Genomic DNA, 23239 nt, shown 5'->3' on the forward strand with positions numbered 1-23239 from the left:
TAAGCACAGCATCAATCTTCTGTAACTTTTCCAAAGGGATAGTTCACCCACAAATTTATTTTGACTCGCTATTTACTCACCCTCAACAGTAGTGCTGAATATTTGAAGTTGAACACAAAAGAAGATAATTTGGAGAATGTTGGAACATGTAACCACTGACTTCCATAGTAGGAAAAACAAATACTATGGTTATGGGTTTATGACATTTTTCAAAATATATTCTTTTGTCTTCAACTGAAGAAAGAAATTCATAAATAGGGCTGAACAGTTAATCAAAACGTAATTGAAATCGACATTTAGAAACTATAATCGATCTCATTTTTCCAGGTCATTTTTTTTTCAATCTGTTTGTTAAGTCGTGACGTATCGGTGATGTGTGGAATACTGTTTCCGGATCCAAGCCGCTATTCATTTGAATTGAGATAATATTAATTTATAGCCACTTTTTAGTCATATCAAACTTTAAAGTGAATTTTAGATAAAATCATGGCTTACACTTCGGTCTCTGGACTTGCTGCATCACAAAAACCAACATTTTAACCATTTATAAAAAATTTATCACTTTCTGGCCATCGGATTTCAGACATGGATATATATATACATATATTGCAATGGGGATTTTCAAAAGTATTACATCGCTTTGTAAATGTTTATTATTACCATTTGATGAGTCTCACCATACAGCACTTGGACCCGAAAGCCGCTTCGCATGACGTCACACTTAACAAGCGGATTACTTTGTGTGTGGAGTCACATGACCCCACTTTGTTAAGGCTGCTTTATACCTCGACGTCGAACGCACAGGTATGGTCCGATGCAGCCTTCGTGTGGTCGCAAATGCATGCACCTTTCAAAAAATGTGACTACATGTCGCACATTTGCACTACATTGACGATGTATAAGCTGTGCCACCCTTCATTCAAAAATCTCTCACTTGTAAGATGTGAGCATATTTACTGTACAAAACTTGTCCGTGAACTATGAAGGCAATTTTTTTTTATAAAAAATAAAACAATCGTTCATTAATCGTAATGAAAATGCTCAATTAATCAAGATTTAGATTTTAGGCCAAATCGCTCAGCCATACTCATAATTCTGTAATAATTTCTGGGTGAACTATTCTTTTAAAGCAATAGTCCACCCAAAATGCTTAGTTCTGTAACCATTAACTCACCCCAAACCATTCCAAACCTGTTTGCATTTAGTTGTTGTTCATTTCTGTCTGTGTAAAACAAAAGAAGAGATTTTGAAGAACATTCAAAGCAAAATTTAGCGGTACTTTTATTTATATATATATATATATATATATATATATATATATATATATTTATATATATATATATATATATATATATATATATTTATATATATATATATATATATATATATATATATATATATATATATATATATATATATATATGAGAGAGAAAGAAGGAGCAATTGAGGGTAAGTAAAGTTTTGGTGAACTATCACTTCTGCGAGAATGTAAAAAAATCCTGTTACACTTACTGGAATAACTGCACACTATGAATTTGATAAGCATTGACTACATTAATGTACGTTAGTAAGCAGTTTATAACTACAGATACAAATGCTGTATTCTTGACTCATAAGCACAATAAAAATGTGCTTAATGATTGTTCTTTCATACTTTACTGATTAATTTTTCATGACTAAATTATTTATTGCATTATTTACAAATCATTTGTATTTAAGTATAGTTGGGATTTTAAAGATCAGAGTGAATTAGTAAATGAGTAATAAACTATTTAAATCAACATTTATATATTATTATTCAGGCATATACTGATTGTTAATTTGTATGATAATAAATGCTTTATTAACTCAACTTCATCCAGCATTGTGAACTATTCTAGTGAGTACAATTTATGCTTTAATAATCCCTAATAAATGACAATTAAAGGCTCAGTATCAATTGATCCATACATCTTTACAATCTTATGTAAAGAGTAAAAATGACTGTAAAGTTTAAACATTGCAAAATAACAGGAGTGTAAAAAATATAACATAAAAATAGAGAAAAAAACAACGATATAATACTTTAACAATATGCAACATTTCTATGTTATTTAGCGATGTTTAAACTTTACAGTAATTTAGTTTATTTAATAGATTTATTTTTAATTTGATGCAGTTTTAATTGTGTATCTTCAAATGAATAGAAATGAATACAGTCACTTAATGTTATTTTTTTCCTGTTTGTTATATAATTGAGCCTTTAATAGTAATTTATAAGGGATTTATAAAGCATAACTAGTCCTATATAAGCATAACTTTAGATTAGGTCTCGAAACTGGATGCATTTATTAACATACAAATTACCTATTAAAATATGCCTGAACAATAAGAATTGTAAATGTTAATTTGAATAGTTTATTAATCATTTACTTTCTTATTCTGAATACCTTTTAAAAACAGCAACTTCTCTCAAATAACTGGTTTGTAAATGGTGCAATACTCAATTTAGTAATGAAAAAATAATTATTAACAAAGTATAAAAATACAATCATTAAGCACATTATACATGCCCTTATAAGTCAAGAAAACAGCATTTGTATCTGCAGTTATAAACTGCTTACTAACATCTGTTAATGTAGTTAATGCTTAATAGATAATGAATCCAATATTTGCTCATGCTTAATAGATGATTCATAGTGTATATTTATTATAAAGTGTTAACAAAAAACCCTTAAGATGACACAAGTAAATGAAAATGAGGGGATGTGAATTTAAACAGATTTTGGTCTCTTCTGATCAAACAATTAGTGATTTATTTTTATAGTTGGGAGTGTGAGAAGAAATATATGTGTGATGGGTTTCTACAGATAATCTTCATGTCTATATAAAAATAAATCAATCAAGTAGAATCACACAGCAAGTGAATATACTTCCAAGAGTGAGCTTGTGTGCAGGAATGTTAGTATACGTGCACATCATCATACCATCAGCCCTCCCTATATCAAAAAAATGCTTGCACGCTAACACTCATACTGTGTGCAGACCCAAAACTGCAATTAAGTAAGGCCAGTTTAAAGGGGACAGGGGAGGGGTGCACTAGTAAACAGGGTATAACATGTCTCTAATGCTAATCTTTAAGGTGGGCTCTGGACAGTGGCTAGCTGACGTGGGCAGTGATGGACTGTCCCCCTTGATTTTTTTTTTTTCTTACCATACACGCCTGCACTTAAATGTCTGGTAAGTTTTTTAGCCTTAAGCTACTTAAGCTTTAGCGTGAAGCCTGTTCTTTTCACAAACAACCGTAGGCCAGATATGCTCTGGCTTTATCTTACCCCTGCGATGCACGGATGCAGGCTTGTTTACAGGAGAGGAAAAAGGGCAAGAGGTGTAGGCAGTGGTACATCCTCGAGATCCTGTTCCTTAATGATGTAACATGACCACTTTTTTTCCAGTGAACTCTCCCTCGAAAAGTCATCAGGATAGGCCCCCTGGTCAGATGCCTGGAAAATTCTCCAATGTACATTAGTCTCTGCTTTCTCCAAAGTCCTTGACTAAACTTGGCCTTATTTCCTTTCTTGGACTCTCTTCTGAGTCCAACTCATGACCCTGAGGTCTCAGAGGCCCTTATCAAAAGCGTTGGAATGTCCCCTGTCCCCTTTGGGTCTCCGTGAATTCTCTGAAGCCACATGGTTCTCATGCCCAACACTCGGGCTACTTCCCAGTGGGAATAGACAGTTCTGACCTAGCAGCCTTTGGGCAGCTTCCAAGTGGTTGGTGGTCCCCTGGTAACCACCAAGCCGAGGCTTGGAGCTCAGGCCACCCAGTAGGCGATCTGATGGGCCGCTTTCGCGCAAGTGCTCCTCATCATCTGTGTCGGCATCAATGTACTTGCTGATAGATGCGTCATGAAAAGTAAAGACTGTAGGAGTGAGTACCTTCCTCTCAGGTGTCTTAGGTGGAGTCCTGGTACTGGCTGTTGTGTAGACTGACACTTCTGGGCTTAAGATGGAGTGGTCGGAAAGAATAGAGCTGTCAGACAGAGGGCCACCTGAAGGACTGCTCTCTGCACAATTGCGATGATTCACCCTAACTGAATGCATTTTCTGAGAGTTTCCAAGCAGACCTTGCTGCCGTGAACCATCAGTGTTGAGAGGTTTAGCACCAGAAAAAGGGGGAGTGAGCATGGTCTCGTGTTCTAAGGTAGTCTGCAGACTTGGATTTGCACTGACTCGACTAGATAGGCCAGAACCGGGGCTGTGGGAAAACCGAGAGCTCTCTGGGAGCGACAGACCCCCTGCCGGACTGTAGTGGAATCGTGGGTTCTCCTGAAAGTCTGTTGCACAGCTGATATAACTGTCAATGCTCGACAGACTTTTCATGTCTACCACCCCTTCACGGCCCCCATTCATTGGGTCGCCTCCTTGACCTGGCAAGGCTCCCAGCTCAATTTCATCCCTTCTATGGCCTGCTCGGGATGAATTTCTGTCTTTGGTGTTTAGGTTGGGCTGTGACTGAGTCTTTGCCATCTGGTTGTACATGTCTTCTAGTTTCTGTGCATTGAGTCTCTGTGGACTAGAAGCTCTTGCCTTGCTTGGGGAACCTTGGTCTGGGTTAAAGGAACGATTAGAACTGGTCTCTGAAGTTCCCCGCTTTGATGACCATTTCCATCGACTGGGTGAGAGATGGTTGTCCTGAGATCTCTCACCCTTATCCATGACTACAACATCCAGAAGATCTGTACCTCGGGAAAAGGCCTCTCTAACATTCATGGAAACTATACTGCCATTGCGTTTAGCCCGCTCTAGAGCCTCACGTCTCTTGATGGCCTTCTCTTGTCGTTTCTGTTCCTTGTAGAATTCAGAGAAGTTGTTGACGATAATAGGAATGGGTAGGGCAATGACTAAAACTCCAGCTATGCAGCAGAGACCACCAACGATCTTGCCCAGAAGCGTCTTAGGGTAAATGTCTCCATATCCAACAGTTGTCATGGTAATAGTGGCCCACCAGAAGGAGGCAGGGATACTCTTGAACTTGGTGTCATCCTCATCCTTCTCCGCGAAGAAAACTAGACTGGAAAAGATCATGATCCCCATTGCTAAGAAGAGGATAAGCAGGCCTAGCTCATTGTAACTCCGACGCAGCGTGAAGCCCAGTGATTGCAACCCAGTGGAGTGACGAGCCAACTTAAGGATGCGCAAAATTCGCATGATACGAAAGATTTGCACCACCCGTCTTACATTCTGGAATTGCAGTACACTTTTGTTGGACTCTGTCAAGAATATGGTGACATAATATGGTAGGATGGCAAGCAGGTCGATGACATTAAGAGGACCTTTAAAGAATTTCCATTTGTTTGGTGAGGAAAGGAAGCGAAGAAGATATTCCATGGTGAACCAAGCAATGCACACTGCCTCCACGTGGGCCAGCTGGGTATTATCAGTAGTTTGACCAAATTCGTCTGTTTCTTGAAGTTCCGGGAGAGTGTTGAGAGACAAAGCGATAGTGGAGAGCACGATGAATAGGATTGATATGATGGCCAAGATCTGAAAGACAAAAATAAACAGAAAGTCCAAAATTAAAGTCAAGAAAACCTTAACAATAAAGAAACACTAAGATTTGAAAACCTCTAAAATATAATCATATATACAGTACATACTAGATACTTGTGATATTCTTGTGTAGCTGTGGCTTGACAGATCATTCGTACATTTTTCGTCTACTAACCATAAAAGAAATCCTACAATGGTATTTAAATCAAGGCAGCAGCACTAAAAGTCTAATGAAATTCACAGTGGCATGGAATGTAAAATTTCCACTAAGGAGTTTTGTCTTTAGTTTTCTCTATTGGTGCATAGCCAGGATTAATTCCCATGAGACAGACCAACAAAGAGTGAACTTAAAAATGTGGGGAGTAAGGTATAGGTACATCAAGTAACAATACTGTTTTGCTTGCGGCCATGAATAAACTACTGTTAGATTAGTATCTTACCCTTGTGAAAGCACGTTCTATACCAAAAGAAACTGGTTAGACAGTCCCATGCAAGTTGCTACACCGTCAACCAAACCATTTGAATGAATTCCTGGATGCTAAACCTAGGGGTGTAAACCTTCACTGGCCTCACGGTTAGGTTTGGTTACGATTATCATGCCATCGATTCGGTTCTATTCGAAATCATGGTGAATTGATGATGCTTTCCATACACAAAACAATTTATTATACAATTTTGTACTAATAATGCAGTAATGTATATGAACTTTCCTTTAATTTTACCTGCTCAAAGAAAACATTTGAACTCTATTTAAATGTATCAAACAAAACTTAAATAGCTACAATCACAGAAGATGACAACATGAGCATTTAAAGCAAATAAAACAATGTAGATATTATTCTGCTTGCTTTTTGAGCACTGTCGAGTGAGTTTTTAAACACCTATGATTGGTCATTGTGCTCACACGCTCAACAGAAAGGGCTGCGGTTGGCTTTAAAACTGTCAGCGATGTTCATCGATGAGTGGCGCAGGAAGAACATCTGCGGTTACAATCTATATGCGAATAGTATTCTACTACAACACAGCGCATTGGAGATAAATGATGTCAGTATGTAATAACCGGTTATGATCTATTACTGAACCGATATCGTATTGTCCGCATGTGCATCGTGATGCATCGAATATACAATTAATTTTGATACCGCTACTAGACAGTGAAGTAGCCGAACAGCTACAATGTATGTAAAGACATTGCATAATAGCGACTTTAAGTGAAGAAAACAGTATAAAGTAGTAGATTAAGTAATACTGAGAGGGCTGGGCAGTTCTGGGAAATACCTAATGTTGCAATAACCAGATTAGATCTTGTCGGCTTTCTAAACACAGCTCACTGTTGAACTTTCCTGAAAGAAAGAAAAACTGTAATGCTACAAATGTACAGAAAAAAAATCTGTCAAGCTTTAAACCTCCCACAGCACAACATGGTCCATAACAACGAAATGGCAAAAACGTGGCACAATCCTAACGCCGCTAAGCCAACTGAGAGGCTTTTGTACCAAATAACTCAATAAGAAAGGCAATTGTCAGAGAAATGAACAGTGAACAAGTAGGCAGAGCTTTCTGGCTGAGATAAGAGAAACTTGGACACAGATACTCTCAAAAATCTTTTCACAGAGGAAGTGGAAAGCAGGAGGACACTTCTGGCAAAAACCTGGAGCAACTCAGTTTGCTGTAAGCACTGAGACAAAAATATCATGCTGCCTTATATGACTACAGATGAATGTTTTATTGGTCATAAAGCAAAGCATCATTTAGAATTTATCTAAAGAGTCAGTTTTGGGTGTATAAACAAAATTTAAAGTGGGCTATTCTTAATATTGCTGATGGTTTAAGTATATTGCTTTATAAAATATGTTAATTAATGGGAAAACAGGACATTTACATTCAGCAGTTCATGACATGTCAATCCACATGCTGTTAATGGAGAAATCCATCACCTACAGCCTGGCTGTTGTTACGCTGACTTGACAAAAACAGAATTGTAAATCTCAAACTTCATCCTCTATCTCCTGTTTTAGCCTTCAAATCCCTCTTTGTCAGTATTATCAAATGATTAGCCTTTATATGAATAGGATGGAAAATCATTTGTGACTCACTGCATATGTAGGTGTTTTTCTGTGTATATTAATGTGTCTAAGAAGAGATGATACCCTGCAGTCACGTGAGTCATGATGGTACCGATGGAAGCGGTAATAAGATTAAAAACAGCCCATAACCCATAAACAGCAAAGATTAGCCTTTATTTATAAGATTGCCAAAGCTTCAACCGCATTACTTTCAAACCAGCATCAGCAACCACAATCTCTTCAATGATGCCCCTCCTGATTTATCGTTTATTCTGACAAACATTTAGGAATTTCTTTCTTCAGTTGAAAACTAAACAAGATAGTACTATGGAAGACTATACGATGCAGATCAATGGATGTGGCTTTCCAAAGTTATTCATATTATCTTTTTTGTTTAATAGAAGAAACTTAAAACAGGTTTGGATGGAACAAGTGGAAGGTGATTAAATTATTTAAATATCTTAAATTAGTAGTTCTCAAACTTTTTTCATCAAGTACCATCTCAGAAAAAAACTCTCTCTCCAAGTACCACCAAAATGAGCAGTATTGAAATACAGTAGCGTAGTAGGCAAAGCAGCTACAACTCTGCACAGTTAAAAATCGTGGCAGATTACCTCAGAAATATAGGCTATATGTCATATATGGCATATTATATACATCATTTTTGATAAATTTTGAAATATATCTAGCATGTACATGACATATTTCATTCCTCCGTGTACCACTAGAAGGAAATCCACAGTTTGAGAACCAATGTCCTAAATGATTTTTAAACTACTAAACTATCCTTTTAGTTTTAAATCAAGCATTTCTTAAAGATATTTTTTTAAGGCCAAACTATCTAAGCTATGCTATTCCAACTTAATTTATAGCTCTTAATACCTCCTCCTGTAATTGCAGTGCTTTAAGGCTCCGGTGCCAAGTTGTCTGACCGTATTTAATTTTAAATAAAACATTTGCATTTTTTATTATTTAGCTTAAGGGAAAAAAACATTAGTTGAAACCTACAAGAAGCCCAACTGGCAACTCCATTACGTCCTATGAGCTATGAAAGAGCAACCTCTACGCAACAACAATTTACTACAGCTCTGAGTGATTCTGAACCCTGGAGGTAAGAAAGAATCCTTTCTAGGTCATTTTCTTGGCCTTTTATGCATGTGCACATGTGCGTTGCAGAGTATTCTTAATGTTAAAAAGTGAAAAGGGCAACTTAAAAAAGACAGTCCGCTACAGCGTTAATGAATGCTAAATGCTTAATACATTTTTAAAAGGGTTCAGCACAAATTCTCAGTGCACAATCATTTGAGCCAACGAGTGGTAATCTGTAAATAATGTCTGTAAACTCAAGCTGGGGAAGGCATAACAGGGTCAGATCCCTGTGTCGAGATGCACTGGGAGAAATCCTCGCTTTTCTGCATCATCTCAGGTGAGCGATTTGATATGATTTCCCTATTTAGAATTTGCAAATAATACGTTTCTGAAGTGATATTATTAAGACAGAAGTCTGAATGTGTCAATATTAAATCAACTTTACCGTTTTATTCCTAGCTATATATATATATATATATATATATATATATATATATATATATATATATATATATAATATCTAGTCAATTAATATTTACTGTCATCATGGCAAAGATAAAAATCATAACTGTAGCTAAATTTAATTCACACTCTTGTCTAGCTGATGGCGATTGCCCTTGTTTTGTCTCCTTTTTGTCACCGCAGTGTACAGTTGCAAAAATCTCACAGCAGCTGACTGTGAGAAATTTCTTTAAAAGGCCTAATAGTTGTGATATTAATAATAAAGGTGAAAAAGAGGAAGTGATGCAGTGGATGATGAAGAACAAACAGACAAAAATCCTCAGTCGCCGACAGCTGTTTTTACGGGCCAACCAAGCGGCAACAAGGAGGTCAGGTGGTTTGGAGTGCATTGTGAGCACCATGCACTACCGAACGCAGAGGGTTGAAGCCGCGCCCCTGGTGCTGAAGGAGCGCGTGCTGCAGTATTTATTCCCGGTAGAACGAGTGCTTGCAAGACCAGGAAATTCCACATTCAGAAAATCCTGCAAACTTCTAACTATTTCCTTAGGAAAAATGTTTCCTAACTACAAAACGCTGGCTGAAGTGGTGCTACCCAGATAGCAGGTAGTAATCGGCCCGAGCTTGGCTGCCCTTCGGCGTCTCCGGCTCCGACTTGGCATCGGCGAGTGTTATCTGGGCCGAGTAAGGCCCGCAGCTCGCTCCCGCACATCCGCACATGCGTTTGTGATGCGGCTGTAAAGCACTGGCCCGATTCCTGTTACCCTAATCTGGCCCAAGTCTGTCTGTAGAGTCAGGGCCGCTTCTGGCAAGGACTCTCCAGTGTGGCAACAGAACGCGGCTTCAGCCTCCAGAACAAATTTAAAACTGTCACGAGAAGTCGACTTTTCGAGGCAAAGATACAGAATTTAATGACAATTGCCTCTGCATCAGTTTCTCTTGATGTGTTTGATTACGCACAGGCAAGCACCCAGTTCAGTTAAGGCAGATATGAGTTATTGTTCATTTGTCAAATAAATAAATGAATAATTTAGCCTATATGCTCGTCGTGCAAGTTCATTATTAAAGTATGAATGAAAAAGCGATTAGTAAATATGCAAATTAATTGAAGGTCAATAATAGGTTATGACGGAATTTTTACAACCTTCTCCGTCAAAATGACGGACAATGACAATGTCTAACGTGACCTCTGATATATATATATATATATATATATATATATATATATATATATATATATATATATATATATATATAATCAGTTATTAGAGATGAGTTATTAAAACTATTATGTTTAGAAATAAGTTGAAAAAATGTCTCCCAGTTTAACACAAATTGGGAGAAAAATAAACAGGGGGCTAATAATTCTGACTTCAACTGTATGTATGGTAAACATGCATATGCATTTATAGTGACTTTAAAATACTCTTCTATTTTTTTATTTTATTTATTTATTTTTTTTGCATTGCTGTATATTAAACTGTACATTTATATATTATGCTGCATAGCCCACTTGTTGTGCAGATGTTTCTGCGATTCTTCTGTGAAAACTCCTTCTTTGACCTTGACCGCTGACATTCAACCACTGCTGCAGCATTGTCATAGCAACCTTCTTTAAGCTCGATGGGAGGCAGTCACATGAAGAGGTTTGTTTGAAAAGTGTACAAGTCTCTGTCCCTCTTATCAGCAACATCAGCTCTGTACTCAATGTTGTTTGCTTCTTACAAACATACAGCAGTCTGCTCTCAAGTTGTTTTTGGGGAAATGACAGCTGCCAGGTCTGTACTAATCTATTTTGCCAGTTTACTTCACACTGGATACGTTTGTTAGCTTTTATTTTAAGGTTATGTATTTGCCAGCTTTGCCTGCAAGGTAGGTTTAATAATCTGTGAGTTTTTTTATTTTAACAGGTGGCAATAAAATGGGATGTTTAAGGGAACAGTTTTGGAAAACGTCACAAGCTGCATTTGGTCATGCATTACTTGGCATATTAGAAGAATTTGTAATAACTATTAGGTCAATGGTCGGCACTGTGGCTCAGTGTTTAGCACTGTCACCTCAGAGCAAGAAAGTCGCTGGTTCGAGACTGGCTGGGTCAGTTGGCCCAGTGTGGCGTTTACATGTTCTCCCTTTGTTTACGTGGGTTTCCTCTGGGCGCTCCGGTTTCCCCCACAGTTCAAAGACATGATCTATAGGTGAATTGGGTAAACTAAATCGGCTAGACTGTATGAGTGTAAATCTGAGTGTATGGGTGTTTCCCAGTAGAGACCTGCACGGGACTAGTTTTTGTAGAGGTGTGAACTTAAGCCTGATTTATGCTTCTGCGTCAGGTGACCGGCGTAACCCACGGCGCATGCAACGCGCGTGGCTGTGCATTTATACTTCTGCGCGCTGTCTCTGTCGGTCTGCATTAACACTTCTGAAACGCTAGTTGGCAGTGAGGTGTAAATGTTCCTCTGTGTCCAGTTTCTTCGCTGCTGTTTTGCTTTTCCTGAACACTTCCGGGATGTACAAGTGGCTCAAACTCACTCATTTTGAGGCAGGAACCGGCGGACGTGCATCAACTTTAACTATGAGGTAAACACAAAACAAAACTTTCCATCCGGAGCTCCTTCATGGTACTCCACACTTGTAAACAATCGCTCGCGTCATTCGCGCGGCTCTCGGTCCTTCCCAGACTCGTCAGCGCTATCAAGCCGACCAATCACAGAGCTTACGCTACGCGTCGTTGCAACGTGTAGTTACATTTTTTGAGAGGTGCACGTCAGCGACGGCCACGGCGAAGGGCTATGTGTCAGCGCCGTAGCATACGCCGGCGTTTGACGCAGAAGTATAAATCAGCCTTTATACTGGTCATGTGGTTCGGTTCGGCTACGATTATCATGCCATCGATTCGGCTCAACTCGATATCACGGTGCATTGACGATGCTTTCCATCCACAGTGTTGTATTTTGGGGGGTGGTTATAACAAGCTGTCTATATAAACATACACATGGACAAGCAGCACCACACTATCTCTCATTCACACACATACACAAACATACGCACACACACACACGCTTGCTGGCTTGCTCGCTCCATTGCTCGCTTGCTTGCTCGCTCGGGAGCGATATTGTTAGACCGCCCACTCCTGTTAAAATTACACCAGAGTTACCGACTGCTCCCGCGCTTTATTCGGAAATTTATTCCTGCGCCGCATGAAATCTGGTCGGGTCCCAAGACAATGCACAGGTACAGCCGAGAGGAAAAGAGAGGGGAGGAAAAGTCACGTCAGCAGGTGAAATGGGCCACATTGAGAGAGAGAGAAATGGAGTTCACTTTCATTACCTCAATCAAAGAGAAATAGGGGCTTCTGCTGAAAGTGTCAGTAAAAGACTGTCCAAAAATCCCACACATGTAGTAAAACTGCACAGTGTCTGCGTTTTTAAGTAGTTGGCGCCTGGAGTATTGTAAATACCCGCACTCTCCTCCCTCGCGCATATGAGATAAATGACGTCAGTACATAATAACCGCTTATGATTATCATTGAACCGATACGGAATTGTCTGCGTCTGCATTGCGGTGCACCAAAAAAACAATTAATCTTGACACCCCTAAAATTTTGAATCCCGCTTCCACCCACTCCCGCTAGGTTTTAGTCCGAACCCGAAAGCTCTAGCTTATATTCAGCATTTGTTGTCCAGCCCCACCATGTTTTCTCCCCGCCACACCCCATCCCACCAAGCTCTCTCTCATTCACACACATAGACAGCAACAATTAAGCTAAACACAGCATCACTCTCTCTCATTCACACACATACATATGCGTGCTCGCTCGCTCGGGAGTCAGAAGCGATATTGTTAGACCGCCCGCTCTCGTTCAAATTACACCAGTTACCGACCGTTCCCGTGCTTTATATGAAAATTTATTTCCGCGCCGCAAGAAATCTGGTCGGGTCCCGCGTCTCCCATAAAATAATTTTTTCCAATAAGTTGTCAGTTGTCATGACAAATTAAGAAAATAGCTACAGTATTTTAAATTTAATTAAATAATTTCTATTTAAAATCTTATACATAGATGTATAAAACCTGTAAAACCTTTATAGTTAGACGATGCTTTCATACACAGTTTAAGATTTTACTTCACAGCACAAGAATTCTTGTATTATAATGTATAATTTATGAATACATTTATATTTATATATTATTTGTAGGCCTAATACAATTTTGTCCTTTACAGCAGTCAGATATATGTACTGTACTTTTAAATTTACTTGTTCAAAGAAATACTCTTTGAATGTATCAAACAAAACTCAGGGACATGCACAGAACAACATGAGCATTTAAGGCAAGTAAACAAATGCAAATGTTATCCCGCTTGCTTTTTGAGCATTGTCCAGGGTGTTCTTAAACGCCTGTGATTGATGTAACAGTTGTCTGCTTCTTAAGTACTGTTAGTTGGATTGTTTTAATTACTCGCGCTCGCCTCCCTAGCCATAGTAATAATCAAAGTAATCACAGCTTTTGCTATTTGAAAATCGCACCTTTTCAAAACGTGATTCAGTTTAAAATCGATTAATTATGCAGGTCTAATACAAACCCTGGTCATGTATGAATAATTTATCAAGAGACCAGAAGCTATATTCAGTCCCTTCAGGATTTTACAGAATTTTAAAAATATATCTGTGGTCTAATATTATTGATTTTTAGCATTGTTTGCTTAATGTGTTTTGCTGCATAATACACAAAAGTTAATTTAAAAAAATATCATTTTTGCCTTTACCTCACTAATAGCCAGGCGTCGTATTAAAAAAGGTTAGATGCTCTGGGAAAACTAATTACTTTTTAAAAGTGGCAATGTTTTATAACTACTTAAACTCTCTTAAGGTATTGCCTTCCATTTAATAGAGGCACTCTCCTTCCTTTTTTAATTTATTTCGTAGTAATTTAATTTGTTTGTTTTATCTAGTACTATTTTATACTGTTTAATTGTAAATATTTACTTTCAACATTGACAATGTATCTGAACATTTGATTGTGATATTTGGTTGTAATTCTTTGTACACTTATTACTCTTGTTTCCATTTTTCTTTTCCTCTTTTGTTATTATCATTATTAATATTTCTCTATTTTATTATATATATATATATATATATATATATATATATATATATATATATATATATATATATATATTATTTTTTAATTATTATTATATTATTTATTATTATTTTTAATCTCTTTTGTAAAAAAAAAGATAATGATATGTAAATATATGTACTGATGTAGTGTTTGTTTTTTCAGAATTAACAATTTAAACAAAAATATATCATTTTTTTTATCTCAACAACTATTGAACTAGCAAAATCCTGGAGTGACTGTACATTACAGAAATGTAAGGGCACACAATTTGTAAATTTTTTGACTGCATGTATGTATATTTATACAACAGTTGTGTTTGGTTCTTGAATCTGATTGGCTGAGAGCCGTGCAATATTCTGCAATAACAGCACTTGTACAGTCTCCTCTCTCTTTTCTTTATTACTCCCCTAACAAAGAGTGACAGCAGATCAATACACTCACTACAGTTTGACATATTGCAGCTGTTGGACAACATAATGTACTTTTGAGGCTTTTTTAGGTGAGAATGTAGTTGTTTAGATTGGAAGAAAAAATCTGCATATTTTCAATCTACAGCTGATCAAATGATTATAAATCTGATAAGTGACATTCTAAGTGGATCTCTCTCGCTTTTGTATGTTGTAGTGCTGTATTTATACAATAGTAATTGTAGTATATTGAGTGTGAGATGGGACTCGCATATCAGGAATGTATGTGTTTTGTGTTGGCCACTCTTTGTATAACCCTGAGTTACTTTTTGTGTTGGCCATCTGTTTCGTTTTCATTACTGCAGACTAGTTCAGTAAAAAGAAAGAAGAAATGCCCGCATGTGTTTAGCATTTAGTAATCTGGTAGTGTTCGCACTGCTTTGGCTCTTTTGGGGTTAATTATTGTGACCTCCTGATTGCAACAGAGAAATACTGGGACATCTCTGTAGACTCATGGCATTTCATGCCGTTCAGCCTTATAATCTTAAAAATGTCAGCAAAATCACCTGTTTTGTCATCACTTTAGACAGTACGCTAGAGAATTATTCAAATACAAGCTCTAAAATGACGTTGGTGAATTAGAAAAGGCTTCTGCTGTTCTGACGGCAGCTGCAGATGTGAATGAATGGTGGAAGAAAGTAGTTCCTTATACAAAAGGATTTCAGCTTGTTGATTTTCTTTTTTATATACGCTATTATGCCTGAGTAGCAGTGCGATATGGCTTTATCTTGGCACTGGTGGGACACCAATGCACACCTCCCGCCATACAGCCATTTTGCACTTCTACTAGATTGATATTGCTCATATATATATATATATATATATATATATATATATATATATATATATATATATATATATATATATATATATATATATATATATATATATAAATATATATATATATATATATATATATATATATATATATATATCAGTGTGCAAGATTTCTGTGCATGATCAAAGTTTTCAGATTCTCTGTGTAAGGTTTGCATTCATAGTAAATACTAGGGGTGTAACGATTTATCGTTGTACGATTTATTGCGATGCAAAAATGTCTCGATATGCATCGTGGCGTTATGACGATTTGATTACGATATGACGTCCGTTTTCTCTTATTAGTTGAGCTGTCTGCACGTGAGCTACGTTCCACCTGCTGTCGCACGTGAGTTCAGATTGCAGCAGCAGTAATGTTAGCAGACCAAGATGAGTGGAGTTGAAATAGAGGATGGCCCATCCTCTCAAAATCTGACGTCTGGCAACATTTCGGTACAGTCATTGCTTTAGACTCGTCCGCTTTTTGACACGCATACTGGGTCAAACATCCTAAGTTTTAAAGTCTTCACAGTGATTTACATACTTTGCACAGCGACATGGATACCTCCTAATGGTGTTGAAAGAGTCACATACTGTATTTATAAGGTACAATTCACCCTAAAATATTCTGTCTTCATATAATGATGTATTGGCGGCCGCAAAATCACACATGACGTGAGCTGTTACTACAGAGGGCGGACTATGATAGACTATGATTGACTGTATAATATATTTTCTAAAAGAAGGTTCAGTTTAACAAGTTGAAACAAAAGAAATACATAAAAAATAGTTTACTTGGTAAAATTTGCATTTCAGTTCAATTTTCAATTTTATTCCAAATATCGTGATACATATCGAATCGTGAACATTAAATCGTGATACACATCGTATCGTGAGCTGAGTGTATCGCTACACCCCTAGTAAATACATTTCTGTTTTTGGATGAACTACCCCTTTAAGGCTTGGAGAGGACTCAAGTATAAGATTTCATCATCATATTGACTTGCAACCACCCTAGCAACTGCATTTCAGTGTTTTTGCACTTGCAGGCACCCACAGTGGTCTAGCATCACAGCTAGGAGTTTTTACTTCTTCTTTGTTGCATTCCTTTATAACCATTTACATGGATGCGAGCAAAAAAATACATTTACAACAGTGCAAAGCCAGACTTGCTGCTGTTATGGGTTGACGTAAGGGAGAGAGATGAGCTTCTGATAGTGTTGCCGAACACGCCTTCACGTCCCTCTGAAAGTGACACTGTCACCATGGTTACCAGAGGAGACCAAGTCTTCCACATTTTCCACCAAATGATGGCATGACAAAGCACTCAAACACACATGCACACATGTTCTCATGAATATCAATGCAAAACGAGTCATTTAAAATCCTTCATTAAGTGTATCACAGTCTTTGGAGTCGCCCTTGAAAAAAAACTCGTCCTCGTCCTCATGTTCTGTTTCTCTACCGAATTGGCTCTGACCTGAGCTGGAAGACAAGGTTCGCCTGAATCTGCGAAGCCCTTGAGATACACAGGCAACAGCTGTGTCCTCGCCAATGCACACGCAGAGCTAGATGACCCGAGTGACTGGTCCTTGGCAGAGTCCCATTTTTTTCGTTCATTATTCATTTGTCTGCAATGAGAGGGAAAATCCAGTCGCAGGGTCTATATATAACCCTGCCCAGCCCCTGACATAGTTATTAATAGCTCCAGTCGGGCAGCTTTGGGATCCTACAGGAGTGCTCTCTTAGAATACACAAACACACACACACACACACGCGCCAGAAAATGATCCAGCAGCAGACAGCATGTGGGGATTTCACGCTCCAATTTCCAGGCTTTCATTAGCTTGTTCTGCATTGTAGTCTATTAGATAAATTTTGTTAAATTTTTTTTTGTTTCGTTCGAGGGTATTTCTAAGTAGTTGCTATTGGGTGTTCTGGTGGTTGCTAGGCAGCTGCTAATTGTAGCTGTGATGGCTGTTGAAATCACCACATCACTACAGAGATACAGAGATAAACAAATTCCCTTTGAAAACATCTGTAGTTGGAAGCTATATGGGATGTTTTATTTTGTCTCTGTTAAGATGCACAAGGTCACAATTATGAGCCTGTTTGCTTTGAAACCTAATAGCAAATATCTCCTCCACAAATCACTTTATTTGAGGTATCATTAATCTCTGTTGCACAAGCAGTCTAGGATTAGTTACACACTTGAAATCTAATATTTAAAGGGACAGTCCACCTACTAGTAATGGCCATCTTTATGGTTTTAGGTCAGGTTAGTCTTGAGTTGGATGCTATTTTGTCCTCACTTTAAGATGATGAAAATGTTAAACTTTATGTAATATTAAAATTAGTGTACGTGTAACCTTTATGTGCTGTTGGGGGTGTTTTCAGCCACTCTGGAGTGAATTTGAGTATTAATTTGGCCATAACTTTTTCTGTGTTTCAGCTAGAATGATTTTTGATGACATCTTATTTTGACACATTTTGAGAAAATGCTTTGAGTAAAAAAAAAAAAAAAATCCTCAACAGTACACTCTGCGCAAATTTACTAGCCTTTTGGGGAAAACATCCACTAAATTTAACTGCTGTAAAAATACATCAGATTATTATTTTTGATTATTATTTTTGCATAAATCTGTTAAACAACCTCAGTCCTGATCAAAACTACCAAATTGCTTGGAAAATTACAGGATTTTAACTCTTTCATTGTCAAATTCATAAATTATTTCAGTGATTTGGTAAAAAAAAACACACAAAATGATGTATTTTCAATATAAAGCGGAATTGTGGACTGTTTTTTTTAACCTTTTACCACAGTCTTGGACATGTGAAACAACATTGCCTTTGCATTATTTTTGATTGATTTTAATTTTTTTCTCTCCAATTAACTGTTGATGGCTGTTTTTGCTCCGTTGACTTCCATTATAACCAAATTTTTTTGGTTGCAAAACATGACACTTTATAATCGTGCAATTTTAATTGTTGTTGGTTTTCCCTGTTGGGAAGAGGTCAAATTTGTCATTTTTACTGTTGATCATCAGTTGGCACCATTAACCCTTAAAAAAAAAAAAAAGCTTAGTTTTTGGATTTTATATGGAGTATAACAGCAAAATAAAGTGTGTTTGTCTATGAGAATGTCTTGCGCACTTACCTTGATGTGCCTGAGAAATCTAAATATGCAATTCAGCTTTCAGAACTACACATAACAAAGACTGTATTTATGCAACATCAAATGTGGTGTTAATGGAGGTCAATGGGGCAAAAACAACTACCAACAGTAAATTAGAAAGAAAAAGAAGTGAAAATCAAAGTCAGTGTTGTTACTAATCGTTCACATGAACAAGACTGTGTTAAAAAAAGTAAAAAAAAAAATCTGGTCCACAATTACTTTCTATATTAAAAGATAAGTCAAATTGTGTGTTTTTTTCACCAAATCAGTGACATCATTTGTGAACTTGTGAAGTTAAAATCCTGTCATTTTTTAAAAACATTTAGTATTTTGATCAGGACTGAGGTTGATTAACAAATTTATGCAAAAAAAAAAAAAAAAATTGCACCTCCAAACATTTCTGAATCAGTCATTGCTGTAGAATGAATCGTGTGGATCAGTGAATCAGTTACCAATTCATTAAGAAAGTGATTTGCTTTGATCCTCAATAAACAATTCCTGTTGAATGAATAACTCATGGGCAACGCTGTGATGCTGTAGGCAGTGCTGTTGCCTCACAGCAAGAAGGTCGCTGGTTCGAGCCTCGGCTTGGTCAGTTGTGTGGAGGTGAATTGGGTAGGCTAAATTGTTCGTAGTGTATGAGTGTGAATTAGTGTGTATGGATGTTTTCCAGAGATGGGTTGCAGCTGGAAGGGCATCTGGTGCGTAAAACATATGCCGGATAAGTTGGCTTATTCTCCTGTGTTGACCCCGGATTGCTAAAGGGACTTTAGTACCTTTTAGTTCAGACTGCATGATTTTCAAAGTAGTCGTGTCACGAATATTTTCACACTGCGTGACTATCTGGGCTAGCGTTTTGCCGCTGCTTTGTTTGCAGTGCAAGATGAATCGGCAACTGGGGCTTTCACACTGCATTACTCTACAATAGGAGGAATCGCCGACAACTTCGTATAAACTACGTCTCGCAGCCAAAAACACGTTGTATATCTCTTGTTATTAACAACATTACGAGAAAGAAGCCTTTAATGGGGTAGAAAATGTACATATTTGCTCACCTGGGTTTGAAGGGAATTAGCAATTTCCAGCCTGATCTCACGAGAAAACGTAAGTATTTTACGTTTTGCCAGTTTAGTGGCTAATTCGTACGAGTTCAGTCGTACGAAATGGTACGATTTTAAAAAGGAGGCGTGGCACCTGACCCCACCCCTAACCCCAACCGTCATTGGGGGATAAGCAAATCGTACTAAATTGTACGAATTAGATTGTACGAATTCATACGAATTAGCCACTAAATGAAAAAGTTACGAATTGCCGTGAGATTGAGTTGGCAATTTCTCCTCAGCTTTCTTTTTTTAACTTTCTGTATGAAATGTCAAAGAGACACTGGTGCTCCTGTCAAACCTCCACTAGTTTTTCCTTCATTTTTTGGGTACTGCGATTGTCTGCGATTTCTCAAAACCTGTCGATGAGTCAAAATCTGGGCTACAATTATGCAGTCTGAACTCGGCATAAGCCATAATGAAAATGAATAAATGAATGAATAACTCATTCACTTGTAATAAAGTGAAAATGTATTTATATTTTTATTTGTTTATTACAGTTGCGTGAATTAGAATGGACATGAGTAGGGTCACCATTGTTTAAAACACTTGGCCTGTTTGGAAAGCAATAAATGGAATATTTTTGAAGAATGCTCTCATCCAAACAGTTCTGGTTGCCTTTGACTCTATCCCTACAGTCAAAACATAATGAAAGTCAATGGGCAGTCAAACTGTTTGATCTTCTTTTGTGTTCTAAAAGCAGTCGTACAGGTTCAGAAGCACAGGAAGGTGAGTGATTATTTACAGAATTTTTCATTTATGAATGAATTGCCCCTTTATCAGCTTTCTCCTCCGTATCCGTCCATGTACATCTCATCTCTCATTTCTGTCATTCAAGAACATTTAACGATTAGAGATTAGAAATCAGACACTTTCATATCTTACACAAATACGCCGTTATGCAGCAGTGACACTCAATTGTCACTCACAGACACACCCAACCGCACAAACACAAACCAAAAAACGAAAGAACACAGCAGTACACAAAGTAAACACACGCACATACACACGCCACTGCTTATCCTGGCAGAGACAGCTGTGAGTTCAAGCGTCGCACAAGACACAGTTGCTATGGTGACAATGACGACACGCTTTTTAGCATTGCAGGGATGGGAGAGAGAAAAGAATGTGTGTGTGTGTGTGTGTGTGTGTGTGTGTGTGTGTGTGTGTGTGTGTCAGTGGAAAAGCAGACAGTGGCAAAGGCATTTACAAAAACAAAAACGCAACAAGCTAGAAAAAAGAGCTCAGACAGCAAAAACACATCTAAACGTAGGAGACCAAACCCTTGAAAAGATTTTACAATGTATGAAATTGGAGCACACACACCCAAACGTCAATCAGCAGCCCAACAAATCAAGTAATGTGACTCTTGACATGAATGTTTAAAGTTTAAACGCAGCCACACCATCAAACAAAGAGCCAGAGTTCAGGATTACACTTAGGTCAAGGGAAAAGGTAATTAAGAGAGGTGTACCACAGCAATCACATTACCTTTTAATGTTTCTCAGAGAGAAGTCTCATTTATTTTCCACATGGAACCTACATTAGTGGTAACACAAGTGTGACAACTACCAGTTGACTTAAGGATACTTCTATTGCTGATTGTTCAATTAATATAATTTAATATTTTACAGCATAGTCATCGTCACATATTTACATGTGGGAATTTAGAATTTGACTGTTAAATCCAGTATTTTTTTTTAATACCATTATTAAGTAAAAATTTTGGTTTGGACTCCATAGCAGGTTTCATAAGTCAACTGATAAGGCAATGCTGTCTCATGGCAATTTGTAACTTTTTGATTTAGTGGCTAATTTGTATTATTTTGTACAATCTCATTCATACAATTTAGTATGATTTGCCTATCCCCAATAATGGTTGGGTTTAGGTGTGGGGTTGGGTGCCACTATGCCTCCTTTTAACAATTGTACATTTTTTACCACTGAACTCTTACGAATTTGTCTGAATTAGCCACTAAAAATAAATAGCCACGTAAAACGGATACATTTCCTCATGAGATCAGGCTGAATATGGTTAGGAACTATACTATATGTGTCTGCATTCCTGCAGCTGTACCACAAAAATTACCACGGTCTGTACTATTGGTCTATTTGAACAGGAGCGGGTGGTCTAACAATATAGTTATAGTCCCAATGTTATTTCGAAACAGCATATCTGTGATTTCATCATTCCTATTGAGCACTGGTACAGCCAGTGCTCACGACTGTTGATGACTGATGATGAAAGCATGACTAGAAGATGCGCTGTCCTTGAAGGACATTCAGCTTGCATTAGAAAATGGTCAGTTTACTGTTAGGAAACCCAGATCAGGCAAGTCTGATGTATGGCAGTCTTTGTCATGCGTCATAGACACAAATAAAAAAAAAGACTCTTTGCAGGATGTGAGAACACCTCAAAGTTTTACCTTTTAGCAGTCACAAGACTGGAACCTCAGGTTTTAGGCGGCAATCATGTCTCATCACAAAGAGGCAAACAAAACTGACATTTAGCCTACAATCCTTGATTCCTTACATAGCCTACAGTTTTATTTCTTATCTCTCTCTTTTGGTTGTACCCGATTTAAATGTAAGATCTTGCAAACCAGATCTAAATTTAGCGGGAACAGTTGGGTTGGGTAGAAATAATTGTTATCGGTCAGCTGGTGAACAAAGGCTGAATATACAGCGGGAGTTGGACGTGAAATAAAACCGGGCAAGAGCAGGACTACAAAACAGTCCTGCTCAGACTTCTTCTACTTTCTATTCTGGTGTACTAATCAAGGAACTGTACTGCCATACAATGGCTGCAGCAGGTGCAGTGATATTGCACAGTGCATGAAAATAGTCCCCAGCTACAGTAGGTATAACAGCACTGCATAATATTAATTAGCCTGTGCGTTGATATTAGGCTTGGACGGTATCCAAATTTTGATACAGTCAAACCTCTATTTTACCTTATACCTATTTTACCCTGGTATCCAGTATTACCGTGCATAATAAAAATGACGTAAGGCTCAGACAGCGTCACCACACTGTTGGCTTGTGCCTAAATCATTAAGAAACTGAATACCGTATATGCGACCTTAGGTTTGCAGTCACCTGTTTGTCTTGTTCGTATTGGAGATCTGCGCAGGAAGCTCTCTCATTCACACGCATACGCACGCACGCACGCATACAAAGAGAGAGGGAGAGAGAGAGACACAGCACTACACTCTCTCTCTTTCTCTCTCATTCACACACACACAAAGAAACAGCATTCACGTGGATGCGTGCGTGCTCGCTCACTCGGGAGCGATATTGTTAGACCGCGCGCTCGCTCCCTTTCAAATTACACCAGAGTTACCCACCGCTCCAGTGCTTTATTCACAAATTTATTTCCCCACCGCAAGAAATCTTGTCGGCTCCTGCGCTACAG

General features: G+C 37.8%; 1 protein-coding gene across 1 annotated transcript in view; it reads right to left on the reverse strand.

Annotated features, from left to right (window-relative positions):
• Positions 1-2218: 2218 nt before the first annotated feature.
• The window catches only part of kcnb1 (potassium voltage-gated channel, Shab-related subfamily, member 1), a 68028-nt gene continuing 47007 nt past the window's right edge, over positions 2219-23239 (reverse strand). Inside the window, exon 3 of the mRNA XM_087257917.1 lies at positions 2219-5525. Coding sequence (XP_087114043.1) covers positions 3597-5525 — 1929 coding nt within the window. The 3' untranslated portion in view covers positions 2219-3596. The remainder of the gene's footprint in view (positions 5526-23239) is intronic.

This window comes from Danio rerio, chromosome 6, assembly GCF_052040795.2.
Source record: "Danio rerio strain M-AB ecotype USA chromosome 6, GRCz13ab, whole genome shotgun sequence".
Classification (NCBI taxonomy): domain Eukaryota; kingdom Metazoa; phylum Chordata; class Actinopteri; order Cypriniformes; family Danionidae; genus Danio; species Danio rerio.